This window comes from Lepisma saccharinum, chromosome 7 (genome assembly GCF_977018435.1).
Source record: "Lepisma saccharinum chromosome 7, izLepSacc3.1, whole genome shotgun sequence".
NCBI classification, from domain to species: Eukaryota; Metazoa; Arthropoda; class Insecta; order Zygentoma; family Lepismatidae; genus Lepisma; species Lepisma saccharinum.
In genome coordinates, this window is record NC_139235.1 from 53,115,865 (window position 1) to 53,137,677 (window position 21,813).

The 21,813-nt window shown below is 38.6% G+C and overlaps 1 protein-coding gene across 3 annotated transcripts in view; it reads left to right on the forward strand.

Moving 5' to 3' along the window:
* Positions 1 to 17,731, forward strand: part of LOC145989857 (calpain-A-like) — a 165,073-nt gene extending 147,342 nt beyond the window's left edge. For all 3 annotated transcript variants that reach the window (XM_083125314.1, XM_083125315.1, XM_083125316.1), the window contains 2 exons: positions 14,191 to 14,330; positions 15,267 to 17,731. In XM_083125314.1, coding sequence (XP_082981440.1) covers positions 14,191 to 14,330; positions 15,267 to 15,611 — 485 coding nt within the window. In that variant the 3' untranslated portion in view covers positions 15,612 to 17,731. The remainder of the gene's footprint in view (positions 1 to 14,190; positions 14,331 to 15,266) is intronic.
* The last annotated feature ends 4,082 nt before the right edge of the window (positions 17,732 to 21,813 follow it).

A 21,813-nucleotide genomic window follows, 5' to 3' on the forward strand; every position in this document is an offset into this window, starting at 1 on the left:
CACAAGAAAAAAACGGGAAGGAACTAATTCTAATCCCTTGTCGTGCCTCTCCTCCGACAGTTTTCAAATATAATAAGATAGTTCTTCACTTCATTTCGACTTCCTTTATTACGTAACAAACTGTTTTTAAAAATACATTCATTAGATTTGATCTTGGATTTTCTTTCGTAACATATACGGATTGAACATAATGGAAATTTGAGTCAACAATAAACTCGCAAAATTTAAGTAACTAATGATTATCCTCGCACCACGAAACATTTACTTTCAAACTAATCCCATATTAAATAGGTCGAACAGCATATATCATCACCAGGCAAACTTTAACAATCTGACGACGATCAACGTCAATTGATTTCTTTACACTCTATTAAAATCCAATAAATATCACAAATACCTGGCGTAATAATTACTACACACTATATTCCAACTCAAACGTGTATCTCATGTTATAAGGAATGGAGAACCGTTCCATCATTATTGTTACGTATTCGCTATCAGTTGATTTGGAAATGACCCAAAGGAGGAGGGTATTTCCCCCACGGTTATTTAATAAATATTTCCAAGCCGAGCAATTCAAATCTTGGTCTAACTACTTATATTTACCATGCCCACCTTTGATTATATGTTACTGGAAACACGGAGTGTATTCCTGACGAATCCCAGGTGATCGGGGAAGTTACTCAAGTATCGTCCCATTCCCTCGGGCGTCTATCTCGTCAAGGAAAAGGCAATTGCACACCGGCAACCGTATCAGGCCAGAGCAGGAAGTCGACTCACAGTCTCGCGGAACGAGGAAAAGATATGCCCCGAAAAACTCGCTAGGTGGCAGCATCAACAAACCTTAACGAGCTTCTGGGAGCAGACGCAATATTACGCAAACCCAAACGGACTTAATTCCTTTTACAAATGCAAGTGAAGCGAGAATGTGGCGAAACGGGATGAGTTTAGTCCCGATTCACCACACACCATATATACAGGTAATGGACAAAATAATATGAACACCTTGGTTTGCAAAGGCCTATATACGCCGTCGTGGAAAATAAACAACACTCAGCAGAGATTTCAACCATCTAGTGGCGATGAAAGCAAACATATCAGTCTATCAGAAGCTGGTGTGAGAGTTGCATGCGAGCAGTCAGCTATCCATCAAATGCAGGAATGTCCGACCTTTCAGACTTCAAAAGAGGCATGATCATAGGAGCCTGCCTGGCTGGAGCATCTGTGACAAAAACAGCTACACTTGTTGGTGTAGCACGGAGTACAGTGTCAACTGTTCTGACAGCCTACAGACAACATGGAAAGACAACGTCTGCAAAGGAGAATAGTGGGCGAAAAACAAAGTTATCCAACAGGGATCGACGTGTGTTGAAGCGAATAGTGACTCCATAGACATACTACTACAAGATGTTACTGCTGCGGGTTAAAAATGGTTGACAGTATGGCGGCACTGGAAGGTCGTTTCCTCGCGACCACCGACGGCAGCACCGTCGGGGAAAAAACAGAAGACGAACGATATGCGCAAGGGCTCGCGGATTGCTCGAAACGACAAAACACTATCGTGTTCCGTACCATTCGCTTTCCGATACTTTCTAACCGCGTTCAGCCGATTTGCGCGTATAAAAAAATTATACGCGCAAATTGACTAAACGTAGTAAGAAGGGGCGGAAATTAATTATATGCAATGCTTTCGTTTAATTACAAACTTTTAGCATTAAAATTGATTTCTATCAAACAAAAATAAAAGTATACGAAAGTTATATGGAAAACGTACTATTACCAAAACTTCCTGAAATTTCACTATTACTTTGAGCGGAAATATATAAATTCCTCTAAAAGCATTTTTTTTAATAAAAAAATCTACATCATACGAAAATGACAGTCTTAAAATAGGTAACTTTTTTTTCTTGGGTGGGGAAATGGAATGAAATAAGTATACAAGAATTCAGAATGATTCATGTCATGTTAATCCATATTTGCAAAAATATTTTTTTCCCTGATTGATCCTTCGGCTATACAGGATTGTATTGCAAGATTTTACATCGATCAATAAAAAATATTTTCTTTGCCACACATTAAAACGGAAAAAAATGACTGCGTACAGCAACTACGCTCCATTCGATAATAAAAAATTCAATACTGTCAGGGATCAGTTCACATACCTTATGGCACTGATTAGAAATAGGTTAGTCTGCACAGAAAAAAATATAATAATTACCAAGAGAATGCTCGGAAGTTTTCTCAAAAATCAAATAAATAAAAAGTACTAGGTGGAATGCTACGAAAAAGTTCAGCCTTTAAAACAAATTTACTGTCATGACACTGACCATTAAGATGAAGTGAAATTTCATACCTTATTATAGCAAGTGCAGCAGCACCTACTCTACACATATGCTTTTTACGCTGAAAGAAAAGCATGAAAACATATTTTCGAAAATTAATAGTTGTTCCCTGAAGACTTCTTTCAGCATTTAAAGCAATTGAAAGAATGAAAACCCGTAATATTGAAAATTAATATTTCTACTTTAAAAATACACAGAAAATATTAACAAAAATAATATCTACAATATCTCTTACATAAAACAGCTTATTTAAAAACCAAATACTCATCATTTACTAAATAGCTGAACATGAATGAAGAAATGTTGATTTATTTCCCTCCACGATGAACTTTGTGCCAGCTGATACGAGACTTAAACAGAGAAGTGCCATATTTATTACACTTCCCACGTCCAAGTCCCATACCGGACTTTGCATTTGCATCTCTTCTACTATCTTGATGTGTGCATAAAACACGCACAACGGTGGATAATTCCTAGAAATTAAATAAATGCTCTACAGTGCTGTACAGTGAGATTAATTTTCTTGCGTTTTCATGTTCAAATGCTATTAAAAAAATATGTACTGGGAACTGCCCAATGGGTAACATAGTTTCCCTGGTGACAATAACATTTCAGTAGCCAACATGCTAGTGTGCTCACCACATAAATGAGAGTACACTTTGCAAAAATAAAGTCGACCGAAGCTATGGCAAACAAAAATAATGTACTTAATGTACTCACTTTAAGAAATGCATGACTTCATTATCAACTTTGGCTGCTTTATCCTAGGGACATACGAGCACCATTACAAAATGAAAAATTCATATTGGACCTTGCTACTCCATACCTCCTTTCTGTAGTTATTACGCATAGTTTTATAACATGAGCAACTAGCATTTAATGAAGTACAACATAAACAGTGTGCAGCAGAGACTAATTACTTTCATACATCTCACTGGACTTGATTAATCTGTTATATCAGTAACTACTGTACTGTGTGTATCATGATACATGCATGTTACTGAACACAAAAATGTTCATCTTAAAATAGATAAATTGTGGAAATGATCACACTCTGAAGTGTTGTTTTTTTTTTCCAGAGAAAGGTTTCTCTGAACTGAAAAGTTGTTTGCAGTACTGAAAGCACATTTTCATTCTCTTGTATAGCTTCTAAAAAAAAACTTCACACAATGGGAACCATGATTTTCAGTAATTATTCTCAAAATAAAAATAAAAATGTGCAACTACATTCATGAGGTGTTGGGACTAGCAGAACAAGTTATTTTCACCAGTTTTTTTTTATTATTATTATGGTAACAGTTTCATACATCGCAGACACATCGGAAATGAGTTTCTCTAAGGTTTCCAACATTAGTCAAGGTATTTTATTTCATCGTGGTACCTATTTCACCAGGAAATCATGTCAGTGTTTCCAACCCCCCCCCTTTTTCACTATGCTTGCCTAACCTAACCAAACCTAACCTTATCGGAATGGTTTGTGGGGCTATCCGTTAGCAATGTACAATTTGCACACGTGACGAACACGATAGTAAGTATTTTTCGGTGAAAAAGGTTGGAAAACACTGATATTGGAAAACAAAAGAAGCGATATCATTCACAAAGTAAGTGATATTGCACCGTTACGTGCATTCGATAGCACTTAGATAAATGCATTTTATTTTCAGTAGAAAAAGTGTTTGTTTTTGTGTAAAAAGCATAATAGCACCTTGAACTATGTTCCGCAATACACAATTGGTAGGTACGAACCATGCAAAACACAAAATATATGATTTTAATGTGTCTCCGATCTATGAAACTGGTACCTTTATTATTAAGTACAGATGCTATTATATTTCACACATTGTCAATTTTTGCAAGTTAAATCACTCAACTAACCATAGAGCTTAACACAAATTAAAAATGCTGATTATTGATTATTATTACCAGTTTTTAGAGAGAGCAGTGATTTCACATGGTATAGATGATTATTTTTTGAGACATAGAACCTAACAAGCAATGCAAAACAAAATCTTACAGGAGAACGTGAATGTTTTATAAAATAATTCCCACATTGTGAAGAATCAAGAATTTAGGTGAATATAGCACAAAAACTTGGTGAAAATAGTAACTGAAAATATGCTGCTTTCAATACAAAGTTCCATTTACCTCAAATGATCCTTCAGGATTAGCTACATACAAATAAAAAAAGGCTGAGACTATTTTCACCGGGTGGTGAGAATAGCATGTAGGGTTATTTTCACTAGCTAAATAATTACCGGAATCATAACATAAGTACGTTAGGATCATTAGGTGTAATTCTCTGATTATTTCCGCGCGTGTGTATAATTATTATATAAAAGTAAGAGAACCAAACCTGGTCCACCTAAACCACTCAAGCAAGCAAATATGAGAGGAACTTAAAAAATAAGTTATTGCAGAAGCATAACATCACAGATTAAGTAATACACATGGAACTTGGCCCTTACAGAACAGTATATAATATTATTACCATTTCATTAAAATTTATTTTACCTTTTTATTTTACACAACAAATGACACACAATTGCAACCAGAAAGTTCGATTTCGATACTGAATGCAAGCCTGTACTGATGTATGAAATGAACGGAATTTGGTTCGCGTTTAGCGATACTTTTTATCACTTTTGAAAAAAAGCTTTGATACGTATTACGCAGTGATTTCATACAATGTTAAACGATTTCATTAACTACATTAGGCAACACTTACCGCATCCCCAAAATAATATTCTAATGACAAGAATCAGACGACACAATTTCAAAATTTAAACAGACTGGTCGGCCGGTTGAAGCTACTTATCCAAATTAAAAACTAAATATTGTGTAAATGAAAGAGTTGTAGAATACGTATATTGCTGGTACTATTTGTAAATATTACACGTATTCTACTCACATTCTCGCAATAAAATTTAGTAGAAGAAAAGGTTTGTGAATATGGACACGAATTTGACTTCAGCCGGTTCGCGAGGAACAGTAGAAACACAGAATACTAACTACGGTCAACCAATCTCCCATAAGACTGAAACAGCCCTGAGTGACTCGAAAGCACAAGACAACACTGTCCCAGATAACCGCAGAGATGAACAATCACCTCCAGGACCCTGTATTAACGAAAACCATTCAAAGGGAGCTGCATTCTGTGAACATTCATGGCAGAGTTGCCATCCCCAAACCGTTGGTGACTCCACATAATGCAGTGACACGAAGAAGGTGGTGCCAAGAGCACAAGAATTGGACACAGTAGCAATGGGAACATGTGATATGGTCAGACGAATCGTCTTTCACATTATTTCAGACCACAGGACGTGTTTATGTGTGGAGAACTCCTGCTGAAGCATTTGATATTGACTGCTTAGTGCCTACCGTGAAATATGGTGGGGGATCTGTGATGGTTTGGGGGGCTATATCTTGGAATGGTGTTGGCCCACTTGTCGTCCTGCGTGGGAGAATCAACGCAGAGAAGTACTGCACCATCCTGGGTGACCACCTCCATCCCATGGTTCAGACTTTGTTTCCCGATGCATGCCCCATCTTCCAAGATGATAACGCCCCTATTCACACTGCTAGGTGCGTTGATGCATGGTTTGATGAGCACAGTGATGAGGTAGAACATCTCATCTGGTGTCCACAGTCCCCCGATCTTAACATCATTGAGCCTTTGTGGGGTATTTTGGAGGCCAAAGTGCGTAATCGGTTTCCACTTCCAATGACACTTTCGGAACTTGAGACTGTTTTGTGCGAGGAGTGGCTACGTATTCCAGTTCACACTCTACAGGACCTTTATTTGTCTATCCCACGTAGGATACAAGCTGTCATTCAGGCAAGGGGGGGCCCAACCCCCTACTAAGACAAGTTTTCTGCAATTGCGTTGGTGTTCATATTATTTTGTCCATTACCTGTATATTCATGGAAATACTTCATAGAAATACTTTTTCTGGTATACTGCCCTGTAAAATTTTTGAACAGTTTGATTAAAGCAAATAAAAAATATGTAAATATACATTTTTCCGTTTCTAATATGAACCTACTGTGGAAATGTTTGTCGAGTGTGTTAATGAAACTATAATAATTTCAGTAACTTTTCCTCCAGCGAAAATGAAACATTCTAGATGTACGTACTATATAATTGTAACTTTAAATTGTTTTTGTCTTTGTAGCTGAATTTGAAGATTTTCAAATGAGAGTTTGCAAAATATCAGTTGCCATGTTTATTTACAGCTTAATGATAAAATTTACATTTTAACATGATTAGTATCTTGTACATATATATAATTCTATACATTTTTTTTCTTTAATAATTATTGTATTTTAAATGAATAGAAATGTAAGTGTGTTTATAGTTTACATATTACATTTCCTTTGGTATGAGCTTCGCCACATCAGTACATATATTTTGTTTCCTTTCTTTTCTTTTCTTTCAGCTTAACAAACACCATTAAATGATTACGAGATTAATGTACTTTGTGACATTAAAGTGACTCTGACATCTACAAATTCCTTATGTACATTATTCTATAAATTATTTCTATAAAGTTATTTAAATGAGAGATTTTAAATTTGAATTTGGCCTTGTTTTTATGTGACTATAAAAATCGTAGAAACTGGGACATTTCATGCACCACTCAGTAATCCCAAAATTGTATCACTAGTTCAAGAGAAGTCCTGTTAGAAGTAACGTTTCCTCTGCTTGTTTATACAGGCTAAATCGAAAAACTGAATATGCTGACCAAGGCAGACATTTATTTTATTATTAAACATAAACTAAAAGTAACGTTTCGTTTCAACCTTCTAACAAGGTCTTTTTCAGACTCTGCACCAAATACAAATGTAACAAGGTACAAAACAGGACGATATATATACACAAAAATCGACTAAATCGCTCTCTGCTTGGCTCTCGTATTCTTGATTACTAATACATTGTTAAGTCACTGTAGATCTGCCATGAATGCACAGGTTCTCCAAGAAAGAATAGTGAGTGGCGTTTGGTGATGTTAATGTGAAAGATGCGTTACACGGTATGCCTTGAAAGTTGTTTCATTAGGTTCAGCAAGTCAAACAGCTTCTAAGGTAAGCACACAAATGATTTCGTGGCTAAAATAAATTTTACATGAACTGAATCGAGCCACACAGTCGATTGAGAAAGGTCCAATGGTTTACTACCGCGTGGGAGCAATTTTTGAGGACTCCGAGGTGTAGAATACTGTCCAGTGTTTCGTCTGATATCCTCAGTCTATTTGATGATTTCTCTTTCTTTCTCCACACTTCCGGCCTCTAGGAACTGCGAGAACCATCGACGGTGGTGGATTTTTTTACACAGGCGTCTAAATCATCTTTGCATCTGAATCATAGATTTGTGTTTCATTTTATTTTATTTCATTTCATTTATTTGTACATCACAGGACCGAAATCCCATTTATTATGTTAATGTTAAAAATACATACAAATGTTAACAATAATGTTAATACATAAAATAATGTTGAAATTTATGGTGGCGTAACAACATATTATAAATACAGTTTTTACATTTACAGTCAAATCCAATAAAATCTAAAGTTATACAGAATTTTGCACCTAATAACATTACAGAGGTTGATCGGGTTATATCCTACCGATATGTAAAGTGTACTTACCCTATGAAAAGCCGCGCCGCCACCACCGGTTGTGTTCTATGGGACCACCAGCATTATGGACTATCACCCGACATCGCAATTTCCACTGCAACAATCTACGTTGGAGTACATGCACAGGAAATCCTTCCCATTCCTCCTTACAGGCTAACCATATGTCAGTGAGGGTGCGGGAACGGTGATGATGTACACGTCGTTTCAACAGTTAAAATTCGCACAAATCCATTGGACTGGCATCAGGGCTTTTGACCGGAATGTCATGGCAGGGAAAAACAAGGATTCCTGTTTCCTGCTCCATGTCCTGATAAAACCGAAGGGTGTGGCTGGACGCTTTGTCCATGTGGATCCGCACCTGGTTCTTGTAGACTCCGTATAAACGAAGGATGTCTGTCCGATAGATTGGAGCCATATTTCCCCACCTTACGTATCTCCAACTTTCCCTCGTAACCGTATCCGGCGACAATCATGATTCCCTACGCGAAACTTTCTCGGCACTGGTTGTAAAACTCGGTACGTCCCTTGCCAGAGGTGTCACGGTACGTAATTGCTCTAATGTTACCATTACGCGTGAGTTAAATGTGGACCTCATCCAATGTGACAACTGTCTTCCATTTTGACTACGCCAAGTGTATTTCGTACAGTTTGCTGCAGTTGGTCTTGCGATCTGCAATGTGGCGCGGGAGGAGTTGTGAACTCGACCCTTACGTAAGCACCGCAGGCCAAGACGGCGACGAATGACGTCGCTGACAGTGGACTGCGCCCAGTGCCAGATCTAAAAATCTTGGCTCCCCTCCCCGCAAAATATTACCAAAGACTCCCCTATCTACCTACACACACACACACATACACACATTATATATATATATATATACAGGGTGTCATTTTAATGGCGCCCACGGACCACAGATTCGTGTAGAGGACATCAAAACAAACAACTTTTCTCAGTAACATTTTTCACGTTGGTGCGTCAATTCGACGCTACATCCGTTAAAAAAAGACCGTTTTGCCGCCTGGATGCTGGCAACCCAACACAACATTTGATCGTATCTGTGACGTCATTTCCTGCGGCGAAACAGCGCACGGTAGGGTTGCAAGGAACACACAAATTTTGTGAAAAATTACAAACTACCAACCACATTATTAGCTGTAAAACGAAGCGAGAAACGCGTCCAGTAAACCTAACATCATAGCCTACCAGCCAGAAGATCAGCAGTCATCTCAGGGGAAGGGGGGAAGTGAACCAACGATATGAGAAATGGTAAAAACGTATTCAAAATGAAGAGTCAATATCGGATCGTGTCTCAGCCTACATGTCAAATACCAACAACAATAACTTTTATTGTACTTACAACTTACACGTGGCTGTTTACGCCCAGCTACATGTCAATTATATTTGCAAATCTCGCTGCAAGGTTGATATCTACAGGTTTGTGTCCAGATGCCTTGTGGTACTTTGTGCTGATAACGGAAGTATCTGAGGTTCACGTTGTTACATTACGGCTAAAACACGTACAACCACAGTAACATACGGCTAAAACACGTACAGCCACAGTAACAATCTAATGATGAATCAGTAGCATGTATATACTGCCCTGTTCACAGTTGCAAACTATTACATGTGTATCCGGTGCGTAGATAAACACAGTCGTCGGAGAGTTTGTTTTACTACTATTTATATTCCTGTATTTTCAACCATTTTTGTCACTTGCATCATAATGCCCTGAATATACATTATATTATGTGTTGCTTACCTTTGGAATTTTGAGTTCTTTCATTTCTATTTTGTCATCTGTGCAGTGTGTCACAGACAACTAGTATCAGAAGGACGAACTGGATAGACTAAATTGTAGATGCCAACTTGGTAACTAGATTTGCAAATATTTGACATGCAAGCTGATACAAAATTCGATATGACCACTTCCACTCACTTTCTATTTTCTTTCTACCATTTTTCGTATCGTTTGTTTACTTCCTGTTAGGTTACAGAACGTGTTTTCTCGTTTTGTTTTACGGTACATAATGTGGCTGATTGTAGCTATGTCATTTTTCACAGAATATGTGTGTTCCTGGCAACCATGTAACGCATCGCTTCACGACGGGATATGACGTCACAAATGCTATCAAATGTTGTGTTGGGTTGCCAGCATTCAGGCGGCAAAACGGGCTTTTTTGAACAACTGTAGCGCTGAAACGACGCTCCAACGAGAAAAATGTTACTGAAAAAAGTTGTTTGTTTTGATGTCCTCTATACGTTTCCGTGGTCCGTGGGCGCCATTAAAATGAGACCCTGTATATACATACATATATGTATTACACATATATAATGTCTGTGTGTGTAATTCTTGATCTCATGTTGACAAACTCACATACGAGGGCCTACAGGGTGATTCAAAAGTCCGTAAACACCCCCTATAAAAGGTAAAGAAGTTATGCTTGGTACAATTGGTCATGATAGAAACAGGTTAGGCTTAGATTGAACCAGATTGGTGTGTTCCAAGAGGACGTCCACCATATTAGTGGCCGCCATATACGCCTTCATGGCGTGGTGCTAAGCACAGGGGAGCACTTTACCTTTACCATATTGAATTCAACTCAATTTTTTTAAATGGGAAGGGGACCATGTGCGTAGGCGCCGATATCTTAAGAGATTGGGGGGGGGGGGTAAAGCTAAGTAAAGCATAAATACTGATTTATTTCTTTTTGCGGTAAGAGGCGCAATTTTTTTTCCTTAAGGAGGAACCTAATATTGGGTTGGTGCGAATGAAATGTCCGGCCCCGGTGCGTCATTGCCAAAGGCCAAAAAAAAATCAAAACTACAATACCTGTTTAATCAAAATAGTCGCCGTCTGCAGGCACACACTTTTGCCATCGCTCAGCCAACAATTGGATTCCATGGCGAAAGAAGTCTGGAGTCTGCGACGCAAAGAACTCCTCAACGGCATGTTGCACCGACCGATCATCAGCGAAGGTCTTCCCTATCAGGAAGTGATCGAGATGCCGGAAGAGAGGTAGGGAGGGAGGTAGGGAGAATATACTGGATGAGGAAGAGTTTCATATTGCAACTCATGGAGAGCCTGCACCGTCCTTTGCGCGACATGTGAGCGAGCATTGTCGTGCAACATGAGGACACCATGTCTGTGGACCATTTCTGGATGCTTGCGGAGAAGTTTGCGGTGCATTTCATGGAGTTCAGCACTGTAACGATCTGTATTGATGGTTTTACCTCGTCTGAGAAAGACATTATGGATCACACCCACCATAGACCACCATACCAGCAACAACACCTTCCGTGGGTGGAGAGGTGGTTTCGGAAACCGTCCTGGACGTTGATCACGATCCAACAATTGTTCTGATCGTTTACGATTGTCATAGCAGATCCATTTTTCATCTGAAGTGACAATCCGAGGCAGGAAACCATCCCGGTTATTCCTTACACTCAGAGAACTGCACACCTCCAGACGGCGAGTCTTGTTGACCGGTGTCAAATCATGTGGTACCCATGAGTCCAACTTTGTCACTTTACCGATTGCACCGAGCCGCCGAACGGCAGTGGTATGGTGTATGCCTAACTCGTCTGCAATGGCACGAACACTTTTCCGAGGGTCCGCTTCCACGGCGTTCCTTAGGAGCTCATCCGAACATGATGTTGGTTGATGGCCACGGGGCTCATTTTGCAATGCTGTGTCACCGGAACGAAATTTGACAAACCAGCGGCGAATGGTGCGTTCATTTGTCATTCCTGGCCCAAATGCACTGTTAATGTTTTTGGCGGCTTGCTGAGCAGAATGTCCCACTTTGAATTCGTAAAGACAAATCACTCGCAATTGTGTGTTCTCCATGGTGCACTTTCAGACGACCCTGTTCAGCAACACACTGCCTCCTGACTGTCTGGGTGCTCCAGCCTGTTTGCTGGATGTATACAGAGTTTATGATGTTAGACCCGTGACCTCAGTTAATCCCTGTGTTGTGTTGTTGAGGCGAGTTTCCCACCAGACGTCAAAGCGGACATTTCATTCGCACCAACCCAATACACTTGAATCGACCTTTGAAAAATAGTAATTGCAATAACTGTCTTTGACAAAACATATATATCAGGGTACTTCGAACTTTATTAGCTGGACAAAAAAATTACTGCACTACTGTGATTATGTAATTATACAACATAACACTTTACATGTAACTTTTGACTGAGATTTTTTATTATCATATTCTGTTTATAATACTTATTCTTACATGCTAATATCTTCACGCATATTTACATTAAAAAGGAAGGCTCAAGATAAAATTTTCATCTGTGCGAGCAATTTTTGACATTTCCGAAGGGAAACAAAGGAGTCTATTTTGCAATGGACTGGCTCATTCAAGAGCATGAAGAGGGGTGTAAGAAGTACCTTCCACGTAGGCGCCCAAAAGTCAACCTCACTTCCACGGAGTACACCCTGGACTGCATTTTTCAGACGAGCGAGGCTCTGGCAACTGGCACTATGGCCAGTATAATTCTGTGTGAGTTGTCGTTTTTTTGTCCTTGTGGGTGCCGAGTGCCTCTTTACAGCCTCAGCTTTTAACAAAAGTCAGAATATTTTAATATTTTAGTAACACGACACTGCAATTACGGTATTTTAATAATGGTAAGGGGCTGGACCCCGTATAACGTGATAAGTGCAAAATTGCCTAAGTGCTGACGCACCCATTTGTGTGAAAAAGTTATGTAATATGTTGGAAGATATACGTTGGGCCCCTTATAGGGAAGGTCAAACGATAATTGGATCGGACCGGGCCCCTCTGCCCCTCCCTCCCGGTTTCGGCACCGTTGGTGATGTGATATATAGGATGATACTATTTTCTCACACCTGTAGAATGATACATTTGTTACAATCATGCAGTCAAAACTCTTTTCTGATTAAAGATAGGTTGAAGAAACCTTCACCACAGCATTTCTCGTGAACTTGTAGTCGCATTTGATCTAAGACCGGAATTTTTCCGGCTTTGTCCCAGCAAAAAGCTGATCCATGGTCCACCCAGCATCAAATCAAATGGTAACCTTTGGGAGGGGTGTTGTAAATGCGGCCGGAGCGAGATGCTGATCAAATCACCTCCAAGATGTCCGGCATCGAAAATATGTGGGGCCCTGCCCCCACATATCCTAAATGTGCCTTCATGGCACGGTGCTACATGCACAGGGAACTTTACATTTACCTTTGCCTGTATATATTGTATTCGTTTCTGTACCTCTGAGTAACTACGTTTATTTCTATATGCGCATATATGAATCCTCTACTATGTCAATGGCTGAGGGCCCCCTTAAAAGCTTACTTGTCTCCGCCCCCCCCCCCCCCCGCACTGCGGGATTTTGCGGGTTGTAGATCCGGCACTGACTGCGCCACATTGAACCTCTGGGCCATGTTACGTTGGGAGGGAGGAGGGGTGGATTCTCCTGGACTGCAATTCGCCGAATTCCATGAAACACCTCAGGCGACACTTTCACTGGCAACCTCGAACGGGCCCCGTTTGTTGGCGAATGTTTCACTATTCGGTTGTACAAAAAATGTGCGTGGAAAGAACCATGATGTACCCTTTCCAATAATAGTTAATTTCACTAGCACGAACACGACGCTCCGACAACTACAAGGTCAGACACAACACTGGTTTCAAAGTTCTGACGCAACTACAAACGTGGCAGCAGCGTTGCCAAATCGGCCGAATATAGCCCGATATATGAATCGAAAATGGCCAAATCATACAGTAGAAATAACTCATTTAAGCGATTCCTGAACTACTTACTATAAAATTGGAGAATTTTTGTGTACGTCTAACCTTGAGAATGACGTGTAGAAAGGTGTTCTGTTCCTCGTTGTAAAAGGTGTTACATAGAAGTATATTTTCTCTAATAGTTCAGAACATAGCCAAACTTGCCTTACTAATTTGAGTAAAAACATTAGATCATTAAAAACTATTTTGTCTATCAATGTATTGAGACCAAAACGGATATTCCGTCAGCCGCTGTTTGAGTTGCGGAATCTAATAAAAATAACCTTGAATGTATGCTGTGTAATTTCACGATAACCTCACCAAACACCACCATTCATTCTCGGAGACCCTGTATGTTTAACAGCATAACTTTTGTACAGCATTTGGAATTGTACAAAAAATATAACAAATATCGAGAAGTTATTTATTATGACTAGTTGCCCCTTCTCCATTAACAGACGATCCAGACCCAGATGCTCCACCGAGCGAGGAAGACCAGCCTCTCTGCACCGTGATGGTTGGTTTGATGCAGGAGCATCGGCGCAGTGAGAAGTTACGAGAGCTGCGCATGTTTCAAATCGCCTTTTTTGTGTATAAAGTAAGTAGCGTCAGAGAAAAAGTTACGTCATACTTACGTCGAACAGACATATCTTTTTAGTTATATATAAATTAGAATTAATTGCCTTGAATTATAGTGGAATTTTAAAACCATTTATTAGAAAAATGAACAACTTTGAAATATCTAGATCATTTTGAGGATTCAAAGATAATGACAAGGCGATCTGTAGAGTTTCCAAACAATTACCGAAAATATGTATTAATCAGCGTCATACAGTGTGTTTTCCAGTAACATTACTTGTTTGTGACTAAGAGAAACTTCTTCCGACGATAGATATAGCTATTAGTGTGAATTTATATTATTTTAATTATAAGATGCTTGATATAATTCTACTTTTTACTGTAAAGCTAATTATAACTAGTTATCTTTCTCTTCTTTGTAGCTGATCAGTGGTGATTTATTCATTCTTAGATTTGGACTTTTAACCACTAATTTTAAAATACCAACGTTTCGGAGGCTGAATCTGCCTCCGTCTTCAGGGTAGTGTGTAATCTACTAAATCATACTTCAGTCCCTGGACACATGATGTGTTTGGGGACGGTGTCTATATAGAGTCTATGTTATCTTTTTGTATTTCATTATAAACATTGTTATTTCAGAGGTATTTCAGTGGAGGGTTTGGCCTTCAAAAGCTCTCTCTCTCTCTCTCTGCCCCCCCCGCCATCTCTCTGAAAGCTCTTACTAACTAACTAACTCTCTAGTAACCTTAAACCCGAAAGTTTATGGCAACACAACCCAAGCCTTCCATCTGTCCCTATCCTGGGCAAGATCGATTCAATCTTTTCCATCCTTGCCGATTTCCATTAGGTCCTTCTCAACGTTGTCCCTTCATCTTCGTCTTGGCCTTCCTACTGGTCTCTTACAATCAGGAACGGTCTTGATTACAATCTTAAAATTCTTCCTTTATTTCAACAGACAGAAAGCCCTGAAGAGAGACTCAGCACGGAGTATTTCCTTTGCATTCCCGAAGAAGGAAGTTCAGGCGTTTTCATAAACTATCGTGAGGTGATGGGAAGATTCGAGCTGGAACCTGGAAACTACGTCATAATTCCTGCCACATTTTATCCAGATTGCAGCCGAAACTTCATGATTCGTGTTTATGGTGCAAAGGAGTTCGAACTGAAAGAACTCCCTCCGTGCTCTTCTCTGGTTGAAGAAGGCAACATGCCCCAAATCCCTTCCTTCCCCATAGACCCAGGACTAATTTCCCAAATTGAAGATTGTGGGGAAGATGGGGAGGAAGAGGACGATGATGCCTAAATGCAGAACTAAATGACGGGTACTCTTTTGGCAACGTGCCTTTGTGATTGTAATTCAACCCAGTTGTCTCACATATCTCGCCCAACTCCCAAGTAAACACTCTTATTGCAACATTCTTGTCAGTACTATCAAACAATCCGTGTGCAATATTTGTAGTGTTTTCTTTTAATATATTACATGTAACCACATACAAACTAATCTAAACCATGGTTAATTAAGCGTTTTGTTACATTTAAAGCGCAAAATACTCTTCATATAGCCTACAGGTTGTACCAGAAGTGTGAGTAACGATACGTTTGCAATTATCTCGCAAACGGTTCCTTTGCGACCCCATGTTTTCACCGTTTCAGTTTGCGCACTTCTGATGCACACTGTATATCTACAATGGCATTACGATCTATTTATTCCAGTCCTCTTCGTCATTCTTGCTTTTTCTATTGCTTATGCGCTACAGAATTTATATTAAAATATTAAATAAAAATGGATAAAAAATATTTCTAGTTTGACCATTCACACAATTGTTTAGAGTTGTCTGCGAATATATCAATTTTGAAAGTATAATTAATAATACATTCATTCTGAGAATTTCTGATTTTTATATTTATATATGATGTCGCTGAACTACAGTTTTTATGAAAAGATAACTGGTTGAAGACCCAGACATAAAATGTAGCTTTTTTCATAGAACTTTTGCCGTCCTGTACAAGTTCAAGTTACAATTTGAATCACAACTATGATCTAACTGTGGTTTGACAAATGACATACACAGATGTTTCTTCTCTTAATATGATACTTTTCGCACATCGGGTTAGTAAAAAAGAAGGAGCAGATTTCAAAATAACGTTATTGTTTCCAACAAACCATGCATTACAAGGAACATAATCCGCACATCATTGGATACATTAAAGGTTCAAAGTTTTGTTGTAGGACAATAGGTTTTGTTGGTGTACTAACAATGACATTTTGTGTGCCACAATTTGTGAAGTGTGAATCCATTGTGCAAGTGGAACGTAAAATTCTAACCTTCTGTCACGGTGGCCAGGGTGCAAGGCCTTCAATAACTGCAACTTGTACGGCTGCATATCCACAACACAGGCAAACCTAGAACTGTTTCAGATCTTTTAAGAGTAGCAGGCAGACTGTTTATGAGGAATGCCAAGATTTTCTATGGCTCTCGGATATCCTCGACATTTTCATCGGACGTCCCGTGGCCAATCAGTGCTTTTCCCTTTTCATATGCAACCATTCTGACGAATTTCTCATGAAACTCGTAAATTTGCTTATGACGAGGCGACTGTTTTTTAATCTACAGAGGAATTCACGTTGCACTTGCACAATGCATTCACACTTCGCAAATTGTAGCACACAAAACGTCACTGTTAGTACACCAACTAAACCTATTGTCCTACAATTAAACTTTGAACCTTTAAATGTATCCATTGATGTGTGGATTCTGTTCCTTTCGTGTATTGTTTGTTTGAAATAACATTTTGAAATCTGCTCTGTCTTTTTGACTAACCCTGTGTAATCTTTTCGGAGTAAACCCACAGTTATCAGACTCAAAACTCCAAAACTGGAAAATAGTTAAGTGGGATTCCAGGGTATGAAGTGGTTAGTGCCTTTGAAAATTGGTGCAAGTACAATATTTTTTCTCCAATACTCGCTTTATTTTTAAAAAAGTAAATAATTTTTAATGAAAATGAAACGTTAATGTTACATTTAAAATAACAATCCGCAACTTAAATGAAAAGAAGAAGAAATATTACTCCAAGCCAGACTAACATATAAATCAGATACTAGTCTTCTAGCATCTACAAATGATATGAAATGCAAACCTATTGAAAACATGAAATGTAAATGCCATAATTAAATATATCCACTCTTATTTAATCTATGAGTGCCTCGTCAGTTAATTATTCTGCCTGTGTGGCTGTGATATGAATATGTATATATGTGAAAGTTGTATATGGCTTGCTTATCAATATATTATAAAATAAGTGTACTTAAATAAAGGGAAGAGTATTTAATATATCAACTGTTGAAAATGTTGTAAATGCTTTTGCTCTTTGACGAGCTGTGAATATTTAAAGACGTTTTACGTGTTTTGAATAAATGTTGAATATACAGGTGTTGTCTTTTTTCACATACATTTCCCCCCACATAGAACTGTACAAAGTGTTTGAATATATACAGTGGCGTAAATAACAATTTTGGGGTCTTCATCAGATCCTATTGAAAGGAAGTATCTGCACTCCTGAGTTTAGACATCATCACTTTTGATCACGTCTCAACAAGAAATTGAAAATTAGTATTAAATCTATAATTGGAATAGAACAAAGAGTTTGTTGTTTCTGAGTAGTACATTCAACTCCATTTCAGTTCAAATAAATCACTAATATATCTTCTGCATTATATGATTCATAAACTACCGAAAATGGCAAGTCCAGTGAAGGATTGGCTTTTAGAAGGGTTTTATAAGAGTATTGGTTGCTGGCCCAGGACTGAATGGACTACTCATTCAACACAAACTGGAATTGTGTTTTGAAATATCCCAAGTAAGCAAGAGGTTGGCCCATAAGTACAAAAATAGTTGGCCAAGCGTAACAACATACGGTTAGGCAACTGTAATTTTAGCCGTGGTTACAACGTTGGCCCAACATACTGAAAAATAAAGTATAGATAGGTTTCTGTGATGCCAATATATAAACTTTAGTGCAAATTATTTATGTAAAATAAAAAAAAATACACAGCACTTTCTCATTCATATGGTATCATTGTTTTCAAGGCACCATACCTTCAAGTGGTAGCACAAAACATTTTCTAGAGTTTCTTTAGTTTTCCACCTTTCATGGAATTTAGTCTGCACATAGAAGGTAGCCTATATATAGATCATGAACCACCATCACAAAAATACATATAAGAATATTCTTGTTCTGCTACAGCTAGACAAACAGCAATTTCCAAAACATCTCTCATGCACGGCGGCTGACAAAGGACTGGTGAGTTTCTACAAGTTAAGAAGAATATCTTCTACTTTAATTAAAAAATATTAATATTTTCAGTATGTGCTGTGACTGAAATATTCTGATAGAAACACTACCACACATCCTTTCTCCCCACCAATCTGTAGTGATTTCGCACCCTGCTATCGCCTAATCGTCGCGGCCTTGTAATCAAGGGGCCCCGGGTTCGATTACCAGTGGAGGCACATAGTAGTTGACATTTAAAACTGCACGTTATGTCCCGATTAGCTTTACTGTGCATGAAGTAGACTTAAAACACCAATCAATCAAAACCTATCGCCTAATGTAACAATATTCCAACCTTTTTGTGAGGAGTGTATTTTAGAGAACAACCTAGAATAGAAATCATAAGATTCCCATATTTGTGTGAAATTAGTAAAAAAGGGCGAACGAAACAATCAGCTAGGATTATTCAAGGGATTCGCAAAGTTAGCGCATCGAAGTGGACATCGGATTTCGCACCTGGAATGGTCGCGGGTAACAGCACAGCACTCAATTGGAAACGTAGCGGGGCGGTTGGGCACGGGGTGTTGTTATTTTTAAATTTCGTTAACTTGATGTATGTGTTTATTCAATACCTAGACTTATCACTGATAATCACAGGATAGTGACTGATCTCTGATGGGATCGAACCTGCCACTCCCAATAGAGTTATGGGTGATGTAGCTAATCATCATTCATCCTCATTAATGATGAGAGCACTTGTCATGACGACAAGTTGAATGCTTGGCAGCAATAGGCACAACTGAAATAGAATACCTTACAAACAACTAGAAATGGCAAATAGTCACTCGTTGGATATTATAACTTTCGAACCTGAATGTGCACGGTAAGGATTAGGATAAATACCTGTCTAGACTTACAATAGATGATCAAATCTGTAGTGAAGTGTAAAATGAAAATGTGCTTTCTCCAGGCTTCTCAGCTAGTTGACCTACCTGATGAAACTCTGTAACCTCAATACATCAGGAAGTCTACACACACTTGACTAAGCATAATTAAAATGCATCAGAGAAGTAGACACCTGGTGTAAACAAGTAAACCATCCTTGGTGAATTGAAGCTTCTAGAGAAAGTTTAAATAAAATAAAGAATAATTGTAAAATGCTGTTATTTCTTTGAAATTGCAATGGAATTATGCATATAGGTATTTTTTATCTTGCTAAGAAGTAAAATGCACTTCTTGTTGTTAGTGTAAAGTAGACTTTGATTTTATTTGAACAAGTAACGACGAAGATATTACCTATTCCCTGAAAGGCATCAAGTGAATGCTGTTTGTTTTAATTTTATTTGGTGTTTGAGTTAAATCATGTTGGTTTGACCAGAAGAACGTGTCAAACATCGATACAGTATGTAATGGAACTTAATTCGTAAAGCAATTTAATTATATGAATATATTGGTGTTAAATTATAACAGATATTGGAAGTTGTCGGTGTTATTGGTATGTGTATTTAAAAGGCACTGGACGGGATGATACTGTAATTTATTATTCCTTTGTTTCTAGATACATTTCAGTGATATATCAGTTGTCCTTTTCTCCAATGCTAATTATTAACTTCACTTGCGAATTTTCACCAACAACTAGGAAATTTTGCTGCAGTCTTGACCTCTTCGACTGTAACAGATAGAGGATGCACTTGCCCACAAAATGTAGTTTTTTGTGGAAATTTATCTTAAAAAACGAGTTCATATTCATAACTCCTTTTTTGTGTTAGCTTAGCAATTTGACACCAACAAATAAACATGTATGGACCAAGCTGTTTTTCCTGGTATATAATAACTGTTCCAGAATTCCCATCCAGCAGGTATTTGGTATTGTGTAGAATGTGACCTGGAAATTCCCAACTATTGTGAAGCAACGAGTACGTGCAAGGCTCATTGTGCGTGTTGCTAAGATCGTCGTGAAACATTTCATGCCCATCCACAGTTTCAGAACAACCTTCTGCGGGGCATTGGAAAGTTTTAAATAAGCAGCGTTGATTGTGGATGCTCCTGGACACTCCAGGAGCTTCCAAAGCCTTTCTCTTTCGTTTTCTTCCTTATTCAGGCACAAGGTCTCTGAAACAATAGAGAGTGAAGTGAGTAATGCTTATTTGACACAGCTTTATTTATTTTACTTCGCTTCTTGTGCCACTTTTATCTAATTTGTGAAGGTGGGAATGAGTGACAATATGATGAAATTGATGAATGGACACGCATAAACATCCATGCCAAGGCCAGGATTTGAACCCGGGACCCCTGGCGTCGTAGCGCGATGTGCTAACCACTCCGCCACAGGGGCGGCCAAGTGAGTAATGCATTTTAATTATAACGCAACAATGAGAATAGTGCTGAGTGGGCAGCATCTAGGATTTTATAATGTTTGTACCACCCCTGGGCAATGTATCGAATTTTTATATGATAGTAAGTATGGAAAAGTCGAAAATTAGTATTGTGGAAAATGAAAAAAATGCTAATTCATTGAAACTTGCCTTAAACGGAATCGAAATAGACCAGGGCACTTTTCCGCTAAGGTGAAGTGTCCGTTTAATGCAGGTGTAATTCTAATGTCCTGACCCGTGGCCATGCGGTAGGCGTCAGGCTTTGGGCTCGGGCTGCGTGACGCGTGTCGGGCCGAGTCTGCGTAGCAACTTTTCTTATGAGATTTCTGCCTGTGTTTGGGACTGGTGGCCACCCAGCTTAGTGAGGAGAGTTATGAATGAGTAGCGTAACCCGATCATAGAAAACCTACAACAACGACTGATGGTTCGTTGTGCTGACCACACGTCATCCCCTAACTGGTTGGATGACCGCCCGCCCATCGGTGCTGAGGCATGTGGGAGTCAGGCCGACAGTCGATTGGTAGCCTCAAGGGCTGTTACGTAACGGGTTATTAATTTATAAAAATTGAGATGAAATTAAATACATACTGTACTCCTTCATCTTCAGCATTTATTCACACTGCAATTAAACTCAAGTTATAATGTTATTTTTCCATTTTTTATTTTTCCTATCATCACTCGCCCTCTTCTTTTCGATTACCTAAAAGTGGAAGAAACGCGATGTAAAATTAACACAACCAATCAATCAACTCTTGTGTTTGGAGCCTTGACCACAACTACCAGACTAAGGTATACATAAAATATATGCTTAAACCCTTACCTCAGTAAAAATATCCTCATGGAGAAAACAATTGAATT